Genomic DNA, 15756 nt, shown 5'->3' with positions numbered 1-15756 from the left:
AATGAATCCAGGAGTCCGGGAGTTTCTCCAGGATGTCAGGGGCAGTAGTTCCATTCAAAGAGGTGAGGTGTGGAGCACCTGGTCATCTGAGGAGGAGAAAGGATCCATTATACCCAACGCCATAGAGCTTTTCCCCTCAGGTAACTCCATCAGGACCCATGGTGGCAGTGGCCGCGCTAGGTGGGTCAGCCATAAAAGCAACCAGGGCAGACATTGCAGCAGGAGTTCTCACAACTGGAGCAGGGTCCAGTTCCACATGTGAAGAAGCAGCATCAGCCATGAAGACATCAGCAGGGTGAACTATGACATCAGCCAGTAGCATAGAATGGTGATTGGACAGAGTCGCCCCGTTGTGCCACATCGAAATACCGCCTCAAACCCAGTAGCCTGAGAGCTGAGAATGCAACAGGAGGAGGGCAACATGATGATGGGTCCCAGAGGATGTTATCCAAGACAACTGAGTTCATGGGTGAGATCGTTTAGACTGCACACTTACACTGCAGTCTGTAATAACACTGCAGTCTGTAATAACACTGCAGCCTGTAATGAACACTGCAGCCTGTAATAACACTGCAGCCTGTAATAACACTGCAGCCTGTAATAAACACTGCAGTCTGTAATAACACTGCGGCCTGTAATAAACACTGCAGCCTGTAATAAACACTGCAGTCTGTAATGAACACTGCAGCCTGTAATAACACTGCAGCCTGTAATAAACACTGCAGTCTGTAATAACACTGCAGCCTGTAATGAACACTGCAGCCTGTAATAACACTGCAGCCTGTAATAAACACTGCAGTCTGTAATAACACTGCGGCCTGTAATAAACACTGCAGCCTGTAATAAACACTGCAGTCTGTAATAACACTGCAGTCTGTAATAACACTGCGGCCTGTAATAACACTGCAGTCTGTAATAACACTGCAGTCTGTAATAAACACTGCAGTCTGTAATAACACTGCAGTCTGTAATAACACTGCAGTCTGTAATAACACTGCAGTCTGTAATAAACACTGCAGCCTGTAATAACACTGCAGTCTGTAATAACACTGCGGCCTGTAATAAACACTGCAGTCTGTAATAACACTGCAGTCTGTAATAACACTGCAGCCTGTAATAACACTGCAGTCTGTAATAACACTGCAGTCTGTAATAAACACTGCAGTCTGTAATAACACTGCAGCCTGTAATAAACACTGCAGTCTGTAATAAACACTGCAGTTTGTAATAACACTGCAGCCTGTAATAACACTGCAGTCTGTAATAAACACTGCAGCCTGTAATAAACACTGCAGTATGTAATAAACACTGCAGTCTGTAATAACACTGCAGCCTGTAATAAACACTGCAGCCTGTAATAACACTGCAGTCTGTAATAACACTGCAGTCTGTAATAAACACTGCAGCCTGTAATAAACACTGCAGTCTGTAATAACACTGCAGCCTGTAATAAACACTGCAGCCTGTAATAAACACTGCAGTATGTAATAAACACTGCAGTCTGTAATAACACTGCAGCCTGTAATAAACACTGCAGCCTGTAATAAACACTGCAGCCTGTAATAACACTGCAGTCTGTAATAAACACTGCAGCCTGTAATAAACACTGCAGTCTGTAATAACACTGCAGCCTGTAATAAACACTGCAGTTTGTAATAACACTGCAGCCTGTAATAACACTGCGGCCTGTAATAAACACTGCAGTCTGTAATAACACTGCAGCCTGTAATAAACACTGCAGCCTGTAATAACACTGCAGTCTGTAATAACACTGCAGTCTGTAATAACACTGCGGCCTGTAATAACACTGCAGTCTGTAATAACACTGCAGTCTGTAATAACACTGCGGCCTGTAATAAACACTGCAGTCTGTAATAACACTGCAGTCTGTAATAACACTGCGGCCTGTAATAACACTGCAGCCTGTAATAACACTGCAGTCTGTAATAACAGTGCGGCCTGTAATAAACACTGCAGCCTGTAATAAACACTGCAGCCTGTAATAACACTGCAGTCTGTAATAACACTGCAGCCTGTAATAAACACTGCAGCCTGTAATAACACTGCAGTCTGTAATAACACTGCCGTCTGTAATAACACTGCAGCCTGTAATAACACTGCAGCCTGTAATAAACACTGCAGCCTGTAATAACACTGCAGTCTGTAATAAACACTGCAGTCTGTAATAACACTGCAGCCTGTAATAAACACTGCAGTTTGTAATAACACTGCAGCCTGTAATAACACTGCGGCCTGTAATAAACACTGCAGTCTGTAATAACACTGCAGCCTGTAATAAACACTGCAGCCTGTAATAACACTGCAGCCTGTAATAACACTGCGGCCTGTAATAAACACTGCAGTCTGTAATAACACTGCAGCCTGTAATAAACACTGCAGCCTGTAATAAACACTGCAGTCTGTAATAACACTGCAGCCTGTAATAACACTGTGGCCTGTAATAACACTGCGGTCTGTAATAACACTGCAGTCTGTAATAAACACTGCAGTCTGTAATAACACTGCAGCCTGTAATAACACTGCGGCCTGTAATAACACTGCAGCCTGTAATAAACACTGCGGTCTGTAATAAACACTGCAGCCTGTAATAAACACTGCAGCCTGTAATAAACACTGCAGTCTGTAATAACACTGCAGCCTGTAATAACACTGCGGTCTGTAATAACACTGCAGTCTGTAAGAAACACTGCGGCCTGTAATAAACACTGCAGCCTGTAATAACACTGCAGCCTGTAATAACACTGCAGTCTGTAATAAACACTGCAGCCTGTAATAACACTGCAGTCTGTAATAAACACTGCAGTCTGTAATAAACACTGCAGCCTATAATAAACACTGCAGTCTGTAATAAACACTGCGGCCTGTAATAAACACTGCAGCCTGTAATAACACTGCGGCCTGTAATAAACACTGCAGCCTGTAATAAACACTGCAGCCTGTAATAACACTGCAGTCTGTAATAAACACTGCAGTCTGTAATAAACACTGCAGCCTATAATAAACACTGCAGTCTGTAATAAACACTGCGGCCTGTAATAAACACTGCAGCCTGTAATAACACTGCGGCCTGTAATAACACTGCGGCCTGTAATAACACTGCAGCCTGTAATAACACTGCGGCCTGTAATAACACTGCAGCCTGTAATAAACACTGCAGTCTGTAATAAACACTGCGGCCTGTAATAAACACTGCAGCCTATAATAAACACTGCAGTTTGTAATAAACACTGCAGTTTGTAATAAACACTGCAGTTTGTAATAAACACTGCAGTCTGTAATAAACACTGCGGCCTGTAATAAACACTGCAGTTTGTAATAAACACTGCAGTCTGTAATAAACACTGCAGCCTGTAATAAACACTGCAGCCTGTAATAACACTGCAGTCTGTAATAAACACTGCAGTTTGTAATAAACACTGCAGTCTGTAATAAACACTGCAGCCTGTAATAAACACTGCAGCCTGTAATAACACTGCGGCCTGTAATAACACTGCGGCCTGTAATAACACTGCAGCCTGTAATAACACTGCGGCCTGTAATAACACTGCAGCCTGTAATAAACACTGCAGTCTGTAATAAACACTGCGGCCTGTAATAAACACTGCAGCCTATAATAAACACTGCAGTTTGTAATAAACACTGCAGTTTGTAATAAACACTGCAGTTTGTAATAAACACTGCAGTCTGTAATAAACACTGCGGCCTGTAATAAACACTGCAGTCTGTAATAAACACTGCGGCCTGTAATAAACACTGCAGTTTGTAATAAACACTGCAGTCTGTAATAAACACTGCAGCCTGTAATAAACACTGCAGCCTGTAATAACACTGCAGCCTGTAATAACACTGCAGCCTGTAATAACACTGCGGCCTGTAATAACACTGCAGTCTGTAATAACACTGCAGTCTGTAATAAACACTGCGGCCTGTAGGGGGCGCTAACAGCACCTCAGTCTTTTAACTTGCATTTTATTTTCCATAAATGTCATATTTAGATAAAGTTATTTCTCTGCAGACTGAGCAGCTGATCCTGTCGACTGGGTTCACATGTCATGGTTTAAAGCTGCTGCTGTTGTCATGGCAACACAAACACAAATAACACTGACAGCATGTGTAACAGGACGTTCTGCTGACAGGAAGTACTTCAATAAAGCTTCAGTTTCCTGCCACAACAACGACAGAGACATCTTTAAATCTACAGCTAGAGATATAAACGTGTGCTCATGCACGTGACCTTTGACCCCTCCATTGTCGAGCATGACATGTGGTTATTATGATATTGGCGAGAACAAACGTGCATCTGTCTGTCAAGATGTTTATGTGTTCGCAGCGGCAGATATTCTTCAGATCGCGACAACAGCGATGACGTCAGCCTGATGATGTCATTCCGATGACGTCATACTGTGAGACACTGATGTATTTACTGCTAAATACCTAAACCGACAACATGGTGAACATTATAAAACAACATCAACAACTCATTTATAAATGTGTGCCTGAATTTTGCTGATCGTTCATGATGACATTGGGCCTTTATTCAGATGGATATTATGTGATGGAATTCATAGACAGTACTGCAAACAGCCTTGTTCAGGTCGAAGCCTTCAGCACAGTTTCACCTTTTATAGATACAAGATCACTGCAAACACCTGATCAGAGTCACGCAGGCCACCGTGGATCCAGGACTACATGAAGAAACTGATTTCAGTCCTTTTCTGTAGCTGCTCTGATGTGATCAGCTGCTGTAGACGCGTCTACATCGTTATTATTCTTGTTGTCTACAATTACATTTTGCAGAGACATCTAGTGGTCATACTTTGCATTTGTCTCCTGTCTGTTCATTGGTTTTCTGTTCAGGTGTTCGCCTGAAACACAAAGAGGGAATTTGATGCTAAAAAGACTGTAAATGTGTCAGATATCCACTTGATGTGACTAACTCAGACTGATGAAGCTGAATAGAAGCTTCACACAGACTTTTAAATGCAGTTTTTGCTTTAAAGGTCCAGAATAAACATTCAGGTGTTCAGGACGCATCAGACTCTCTGTGAGGTAAAAACTCTCTTCTTCAGAGAACAAACAGTCCTGGTGTCTCTGTCCAGCCCCGTCTCCATGACGACAGATGAGAGGATTCAAACTGACCGCTCTGTTTATGTTGTTACTGTTGAAAATAATGAACTGAGCCGGCCCACGCGCTCTCTGAGGACGCAGCAGGATGTGACCTCCTGTCAGCGGTTGTTTCGGCAGGAAGCAGCTGTCTCTATGACATCATGCTTCTTTAACGTGTTGTTCAGGGTGGCAGACCTCCAGGGACCGCTACCGCCTGCAGGGTGAAGGTCACGTGACTGACGGAGGCACCAGAAGGAGTTTCATGAGAAATATGTTGAAACATTCAGCAGAGCAGTAAGGCTTCACTGTGCAGCTCCTTCAGTTCACGCTGACTCCACGGAAATATTCAGTGATTTACACGAACTTAACGGTTTATTTTAACAGAAATTATAAGAAGAAAACAGAAGAGAGTGTTACGTTGGTTTAGTTGGTCGGTGAGCGTTCATTATATTTGGTGCACAGTTGTTCATTTGCAACAGTTTTCAGGTGTAGTTTCCTGTAAATGAAGATCAGCTGAAGCAACCTGATTGGCTGATGAAGGATTGTTAAGTCTGATTTATTTTTGCAAATTTACAACTAATGACGGTTACTTAGCAACTAAATCAACTTTAACGGCAGTGCGGTACTGTGACGTCACAGGAAAAAAGAAAGTTTTATTGAACCGTGAAGCTCGACGCAAACCTGAGTGTGTGTGTGTGAGTGTGTGTGTGAGTGTGTGTGTGAGTGTGTGTCAGATACTTCTCATTGCCGCTCCTTTTGATTGACATTGTTATGATGTTGTCGTGCCTCGTTGCCGGGGCAACCCCTCCTCACATTGCGGAAGGATGATGACATACAACCACACACACACACACACACACACACACTAACACACACACACACACACTAACACACACACACACACACACACTAACACACACACACACACACACACACACACACACTAACACACACACACACACTAACACACACACACACTAACACACACACACACACACACACACACACACGTTATCAGACTGATCATCAGACGCTCTGATGGCAGCAGATAAATGTGATTGATGGTTTTCGGTGTGACATCACGAGTTTGTGTCTGTGTGAACGAGTCTGAACGAGCAGATGAGACGCTGCTGCACGACTCAACTGTGTGTGTGTGTGTGTAGGAGTGTGTGTGTGAGTGTGTGTGTGTAGGAGAGAGTGTGTGTGTGTGTGTAGGAGTGTGTGTGTGAGTGTGTGTGTGTAGGAGAGTGTGTGTGTGTGTGTGTAGGAGTGTGTAGGAGTGTGTGTGTGTGTGTGAGTGTGTGTGTGTGTGTGTAGGAGTGTGTGTGTTTGTGTGTGTGTGTATGTGTGTAGGAGTGTGTTTTCATTCAGATATAAAAACGACTACAAACTGATCAGTTTTCATCATTTATTGATAAACAGATAAAATCAGCTGACAGGTGAAAAAGTCACAAACATCCAGCAGGAGACACTTCAGTGAAATGATGATGATGATGATGATGATGATGATGATGAAGGTCGTATGTTATAGTGAACTGAATCTCTTTGAGTTTTCTGTTGGTTTATAAACCAATCGATCAATAGGTTTAGTGCAGATTGATCATTAATAATCAGTTAATAAACAGTAATAACTTATATTTGGACGTTTTCAGTGTTTATTAATGTTCAGTATTTATTTTAACATTTTATTTTATTACAGTTGTTTTATTTGTCATTGATTATCTGTTTGTAAACACTTTAGTTATTGATTAATATATTAATAACACTAATATCTGCTGCATCATAGATTATTATGAACTGTTTATAGACTCATTAATGATCAATACTGGACTCAGTGATTTTATTTTTTTATTCAGTTTTGGCCGTTCTGGAGTTCCACTGGACAGGAATGCATGCTGGGAGTTAGCATTAGCATTAGCATTAGCATCGGGGTACTGTAGTGTTTTGGTTGTTGTTGTTGTGACAGACTGGTGGAACGGACAGGAAGTGATGTAAACCCTTCTGGCCCCAGGTTACCATGGAGACCAGCGAGAGACGCAGCAGAGGAGCCGACAGCGATGGCGGGGAGCGACGGTGTCTCAACAAAGCTCCTTCTGCTTCCCTCCCGGTACAAAGACGCTGATACGTAGAAAGATTGTGCTGCAGCTCGTTCAAAAATAAAAAAATCATCAAAACCAATAAATATTCACAGATACAAAACAGTTCGAGAGAGCAGCGGTCACCGCTCCATCCAGGACGCCGAGCCCAGCGACGCCCGGGACCCCGGCCTGGACCCGGATCTGGACCCCGGTCTGGACTCGGATCTGGACCCCGGTCTGGAGCCGGGTCTGGAGCCGGGCCTGGAGCCGGTCTGCCTCCTGCCCAGGCTCAGGCCTTCCTCCCGGGTCTCCGCCGCCTCTCTGCTGGCCCGGCTGACGAACATCGGCGGCGGCTGGGCGGACGCCATCTCGAACCTCAGCTCCGCCGCGCTCTTATTGCTGCGGGCGGAGGCGGCCTTCCTGTTAGTCCTGGGCTGGGGGGACGGCGGGGGGAGCGCCGCCACGGCTCTGCGGGAGGACGAGGAGGCGTCTCCGGCAGAAGAGGAGGAGCCCAGTTTGGCCAACGCCACCGGGATCTCCTCCAGAGACTCGGCGGAGTCCGAGTGGTATTCAGCGGGGGGGGCGGCGGCCTGGACGGGGGCCAGGGGGGGCAGGGAGGCCCTCAGAGGGAACGCTGGGAAGGGAAGGCGTTGACCCAGAGACACGGCGGACACACTGGTGGGCTCTGCTGGAGAAGACGGACGTTATTATAAAGCAGCTAAAAACGTTGACTGACGATGATTTTACAGATGTTTAATAATGTGATTTATTTAAACTGCTGCCAGTGAAGAGTCGTACGGAACGACTTCCTGCAACTAGAGTTCAGCTGAACATGAGAACCATGAGGACTCAACGTTCTATTAAATAAACTTTCAGCTCAACATCAGCAGCAAATAAAATCATCAATAATGTTATTAAAATAAATCTAGTTGGATGTTTGAGGCAGATTATGTCTCCTGACTCACTGAATCAAACCTCATCTGGGAACATTTGGGAACATTTGGGAACATTTGGGAACAGTTGGGAACATTTTATGGCATCGTGTTTGTTGTCAGTTGTCGTCACACCAAACACCACGATTGGTCCAAACCACAAACAGCTGCTGGTTCAGATTCAGATTACTGTGATCAGTTTGTTGATGGATTTATTTTAAAAATAATGTAACAAATTTAAGAAGGTAACTGTTCTTCAAACCTTCTGATTAAAGTTAAAACTCATTTCAAATATAAATCTTTAGGTTTTAACAGCTCGAACACGAGATGCTGAAAATACTGAGAGTCTGAATCTGTTGCTGCTTGTTTCCATGTTACAGTCAAACACTGCTTTTACTAGATTACTCTATTACTCTATTATACTATTACAATATACTATACTATTACACTATTACTCTACTATACTACTATATTACTACACTATACTATACTACTGCACTATTACTCTATTATACTACTGTACTACTACACTATACTACACTATTACTGTATTATACTACTACACTATACTACTATACTACACTATTACTCTATTATACTACTATACTATTATACTATTACACTATACTATACTATTACTCTATTATACTACTATACTATTACACTATACTATACTATTACTCTACTATACTACTATACTACTACACTATACTACACTATTACTCTACTATACTACTATACTACTACATTATACTACACTATTACTCTACTATACTATTATACTACTACACTATACTACACTATTACTCTACTATACTACTATACTACTACACTATACTACACTATTAATCTACTATACTACTACACTATACTACACTATTACTCTACTATACTACTATACTACTACACTATACTACACTATTACTCTACTATACTACTTTACTACTACACTATACTACACTATTACTCTATTATACTACTATACTACTACACTATACTATAACTCTACTATACTATTATACTACTACACTATACTACACTATTACTCTATTATACTATTATACTACTACACTATACTACACTATTACTCTACTATACTACTGTACTACACTATTACTCTATTATACTACTATACTATTATACTATTACACTATACTATACTATTACTCTATTATACTACTATACTATTACACTATACTATACTACTATACTATACTACTGCACTATTACAATATACTACACTATTACTCTACTATACTACTGTACTACACTATTACTGTATTATACTATTACACTATACTACACTATTACTCTATTATACTACTATACTATTATACTATTACACTATACTACACTATTACTCTACTATACTACTATACTACTACACTATACTACACTATTACTCTACTATACTACTATACTACTACACTATACTACACTATTACTCTACTATACTATTATACTACTACACTATACTACACTATTACTCTACTATACTACTATACTACTACACTATACTACACTATTACTCTACTATACTACTATACTACTACACTATACTACACTATTACTCTACTATACTACTATACTATTATACTATTACACTATTCTACACTATTACTCTATTATACTACTATACTATTATACTATTACACTATACTACACTATTACTCTACTATACTGCTATACTACTACACTATACTACACTATTACTCTACTATACTACTACACTATACTACACTATTACTCTACTATACTACTACACTATACTATACTATTACTCTACTATACTACTATACTATTATACTATTACACTATTCTACACCATTATTCTACTATACTACTACACTATACTACACTATTACTCTACTATACTACTACACTATACTATACTATTACTCTACTATACTATTATACTACTACACTATACTACACTATTACTCTACTATGCTACTATACTACTACACTATACTACACTATTACTCTACTATACTACTATACTACTACACTATACTACACTATTACTCTACTATACTACTATACTACTACACTATACTACACTATTACTCTACTATACTATTATACTACTACACTATACTACACTATTACTCTACTATACTACTATACTACTACACTATACTACACTATTAATCTACTATACTACTACACTATACTACACTATTACTCTACTATACTACTATACTACTACACTATACTACACTATTACTCTACTATACTACTTTACTACTACACTATACTACACTATTACTCTATTATACTACTATACTACTACACTATACTATAACTCTACTATACTATTATACTACTACACTATACTACACTATTACTCTATTATACTACTATACTACTACACTATACTATACTATTACTCTACTATACTATTATACTACTACACTATACTACACTATTACTCTACTATACTATTATACTACTACACTATACTACACTATTACTCTACTATACTACTATACTACTACACTATACTACACTATTACTCTACTATACTACTATACTATTATACTATTACACTATTCTACACTATTACTCTATTATACTACTATACTATTATACTATTACACTATACTACACTATTACTCTACTATACTACTATACTACTACACTATTACTCTACTATACTACTATACTACTACACTATACTACACTATTACTCTACTATACTACTACACTATACTATACTATTACTCTACTATACTACTATACTACTACACTATACTACACTATTACTCTACTATACTACTACACTATACTATACTATTACTCTACTATACTACTATACTATTATACTATTACACTATTCTACACTATTACTCTATTATACTACTATACTATTATACTATTACACTATACTACACTATTACTCTACTATACTACTATACTACTACACTATACTACATTATTACTCTACTATACTACTATACTACTACACTATACTACACTATTACTCTACTATACTACTACACTACTACACTATTACTCTACTATACTACTATACTACTACACTATACTACACTATTACTCTACTATACTACTATACTACTACACTATACTACATTATTACTCTACTATACTACTATACTACTACACTATACTACACTATTACTCTACTATACTACTATACTACTACACTATATTACACTATTACTCTATTATATTACTATACTACTACACTATACGATAACTCTACTATACTATTATACTACTACACTATACTACACTATTACTCTATTATACTACTATACTACTACACTATACTATACTATTACTCTACTATACTATTATACTACTACACTATACTACACTATTACTCTACTATACTACTATACTACTACACTATTACTCTATTATACTACTATACTACTACACTATACTATACTATTACTCTACTATACTATTATACTACTACACTACTACACTATTACTCTACTATACTATTATACTACTACACTATACTACACTATTACTCTACTATACTATTATACTACTACACTATACTACACTATTACTCTACTATACTACTATACTACTACACTATACTACACTATTACTCTATTATACTACTATACTACTACACTATACTACACTATTACTCTACTATACTACTACACTATACTATACTATTACTCTACTATACTACTATACTACTACACTATACTACACTATTACTCTACTATACTACTACACTATACTATACTATTACTCTACTATACTACTATACTATTATACTATTACACTATTCTACACTATTACTCTATTATACTACTATACTATTATACTATTACACTATACTACACTATTACTCTACTATACTACTATACTACTACATTATACTACACTATTACTCTACTATACTACTATACTACTACACTATACTACACTATTACTCTACTATACTACTATACTACTACACTATACTACACTATTACTCTACTATACTACTATACTACTACACTATACTACACTATTACTCTACTATACTACTACACTATACTACACTATTACTCTACTATACTATTATACTACTACACTATACTACACTATTACTCTACTATACTACTATACTACTACACTATACTACACTATTACTCTACTATACTACTATACTACTACACTATACTACACTATTACTCTACTATACTACTATACTACTACACTATACTACACTATTACTCTGTTATACTACTATACTACTACACTATACTATAACTCTACTATACTATTATACTACTACACTATACTACACTATTACTCTATTATACTACTATACTACTACACTATACTATACTATTACTCTACTATACTATTATACTACTACACTATACTACACTATTACTCTACTATACTACTATACTACTACACTATACTACACTATTACTCTATTATACTACTATACTACTACACTATACTATACTATTACTCTACTATACTATTATACTACTACACTATACTACACTATTACTCTACTATACTATTATACTACTACACTATACTACACTATTACTCTACTATACTACTATACTACTACACTATACTACACTATTACTCTACTATACTACTATACTATTACACTATACAACACTATTACTCTACTATACTATTATACTACTACACTATACTACACTATTACTCTACTATACTACTATACTACTACACTATACTACACTATTACTCTATTATACTACTATACTACTACACTATACTACACTATAACTCTACTATACTACTATACTATTACACTATACTACACTATTACTCTACTATACTACTATACTACTACACTATACTACACTATTACTCTACTATACTACTACACTATACTATACTACTATATTACTGTACTACACTACTATTCTATATTACTATACTACAGTAGTACTTTACTGTAGTACTATATTACTGTAGTACTATATTATTACTGTAACTGAGGAGAACTATGTTAATAAATCACTTCGAGCTTTGACTTGTTTTCACTGAAATATTCAGCCGACTTTTGACCCCGTTAATATTATTATTATTATTACTGTTATTATTAGTATTAGTAGTAGTAGTAGTAGTAATTTCTTTATGTTTTAAACATTATTTCATATCATGATAATATTCTGAATCATTTTGTTTCTGTTGTTAAAACATTCAGTCTTTATGTAAAAACTAGCAACAACATTTTAAAACAATAAGAATAAACTAATTTAAATCAAATAAATCGACTTTACAGGAAATAAAGATATGAGTAAAATAATAAGAGAGCAGATGTAGATATGCTGATGAGAATCAAACTATGTTACAGTTTCTCATTTATCTTCAGTAGAATATTTAAGAAACTTCGTCTGATGAGTTTTTCAGCTGTTTTTGTTATTTTATGAATATTTGTGGCCATTTTAAATCATGTTTTGTGGATATTTGTCAGACATGTGACGTACCTGGGGGCGGGGCTACACTGGGACAGCGCTCTCTGGTCACCTCTGCTGGAACTTTACGGACCTTCTTCTTCTTCTTCTGTGAAAACATTAAAGGTTTATAATGTAAGTCTCCGTCTGTTCACACGTTCAGTCACAAACATTGATCAGACGTATGAAAGGAAGCAGCAGCTGTTGGATGTTTCCTGCTGGAGACGTGAACAACATGGAGTCTGTTGCTCTGCAGTGACGCTGCATCACACTGATGGAACAACGTTATCAATGTTCCTGCACAGAGACGTCACCCGGCAACCACACGCTGATTCCCACAGCCACTCTGTTTACCTGTCTGTGTGTTTACCTGTCTGTGTGTTTACCTGTCTGTGTGTTTACCTGTCTGTGTGTTTACCTGTCTGTGTGTGTGTGTGTGTGTGTGTGTGTTTACCTGTGTGTGTGTGTGTTTACCTGTGTGTGTGTGTGTTTACCTGTGTGCGTCGGTGTGTGTGTGTGTGTGTTTACCTGTGTGTGTGTGTGTGTGTGTTTACCTGTGTGTGTGTGTTTACCTGTGTGCGTCGGTGTGTGTGTGTGTTTACCTGTGTGTGTGTGTGTGTGTGTGTGTGTGTGTGTGTGTTTACCTGTGTGTGTGTGTGTGTGTGTGTGTGTTTACCTGTGTGTGTGTGTGTGTGTGTGTGTGTGTGTGTGTGTGTTTACCTGTGTGTGTCGGTGTGTGTGTGTGTGTGTTTACCTGTGTGTGTCGGTGTGTGTGTGCTGCGTTCAGCTCTGTAGAGATGGTGGGCGGAGTTTCTTCCTCCACAACAGGACTGGACACACCTCTCACCCTGCCGTTAGCCAGGAACCTGACACACACACACACGCACACGCACACGCACACGCACACACACACACACAGACACGCACACACACACACACGCACACGCACACGCACAGGTAAACACACACACACACACACACACACACACACAGGTAAACACACACACACACACACACACACACACGCACACGCACACGCACACACACACACACACACACAGGTAAACACACACACACAGGTAAACACACACACACACACACAGGTAAACAAACACACATGCACACACACACACACACAGTTATAAGACAGTTTATGTTCACTTGCACGATGCACACCAGTTTCACAGGTTTCATGTATTTTTCATGTTTTATGTAAGTTAGCTTGTGCTAACTATGCTAACAAAGCTAACGATCTCCTCCAGACGTGTTTTAACGTGTATATAAAATACTTTTAATAATTATTTCTGTCTGATATGATTTCTTCCACAAAAAAGTGAAATGATCTAAATCCTTAAAACATCTTCTCCTCTTCCTCCTTGCATCTGAAGCATGATTGGCTCCAAACTAGTTGTGATGTCACAAATCCTCATGGCCCCGCCCCCCTAAAATCAGAATCTCAGTGAGCTCAGAGAAACTTTCCTCCTTCAGTAGACGAAGGAAAACAAACTGCTCAGAGAAGAACAAACATCCAGCTGAAGGAAGAAGAAACTCAGTTTTGATTGGAGGGAGACCTTCAGGTCATGTGACTGAACAACTGAAAACAGCATGTGATCAATAACAGTCCTGCATGAAGGCCCAGACCTCCCAGTTAGATCTAAAACACTGGAACAGAAGCACAGACCAGTCTGGATACAGCTGTCCACATACTTTTGGCCATATAATGTCAGAGTGAGTGCTGCAGAGTGAGGAGAGGAGGTGTTTAGCCAAAAGTATGTGGACAGCTCTGTGGCTGAGTTTATTACCTCATATTCTGTTTGTGAACTGTATGTGTGTGTACATGTACACACACATACACACATACACAGAGACACGCACACACACACACAGACACACACACAGACACACACACACACACACACACACACACACACACACACACACACACACACACACACACACACTTCCTCCTCCCTCAGCTCAAACACACTTTGTTTGCTTCTTGGAAGTCACGGCCAAAGAATTTCAGTTTGTGCACTTTGTTTTCTGTAAAGAAAACGGTGTCCATGGCGACGGCGGTCCGGCCTCATTGTGTTATGAAATGACTGTTTACTGAGACGTGTCGGGACCCGGTCGGCCTCAGCCAATCGCAGCAGGCCGTGTGCCGCACTCAACACACCAACAACACTTACTCTGCCT

General features: G+C 38.8%; 1 protein-coding gene across 2 annotated transcripts in view; it reads right to left on the bottom strand.

Moving 5' to 3' along the window:
* Nucleotides 1-6980: 6980 nt before the first annotated feature.
* Nucleotides 6981-15756, bottom strand: part of zdhhc1 (zinc finger DHHC-type containing 1) — a 19031-nt gene continuing 10255 nt past the window's right edge. Inside the window, exons 8-11 of one of the 2 annotated variants that reach the window (XM_044357247.1) lie at nucleotides 15750-15756; nucleotides 14315-14426; nucleotides 13594-13669; nucleotides 6981-7893 (exon numbers count right to left, since the gene is read on the bottom strand). The exon at nucleotides 15750-15756 is cut by the window's right edge and continues 82 nt beyond it. In XM_044357247.1, the coding sequence (XP_044213182.1) occupies nucleotides 7346-7893; nucleotides 13594-13669; nucleotides 14315-14426; nucleotides 15750-15756 (743 nt within the window). In that variant the 3' untranslated portion in view covers nucleotides 6981-7345. The remainder of the gene's footprint in view (nucleotides 7894-13593; nucleotides 13670-14314; nucleotides 14427-15749) is intronic. The other variant, XM_044357253.1, reaches the window with a different exon arrangement.

The sequence above is a fragment of the Thunnus albacares genome, chromosome 1 (genome assembly GCF_914725855.1).
Source record: "Thunnus albacares chromosome 1, fThuAlb1.1, whole genome shotgun sequence".
NCBI lineage: Eukaryota > Metazoa > Chordata > Actinopteri > Scombriformes > Scombridae > Thunnus > Thunnus albacares.
Note: the sequence above shows the minus strand (reverse complement) of the source record. Positions and strands in the feature narration are given on the sequence as shown.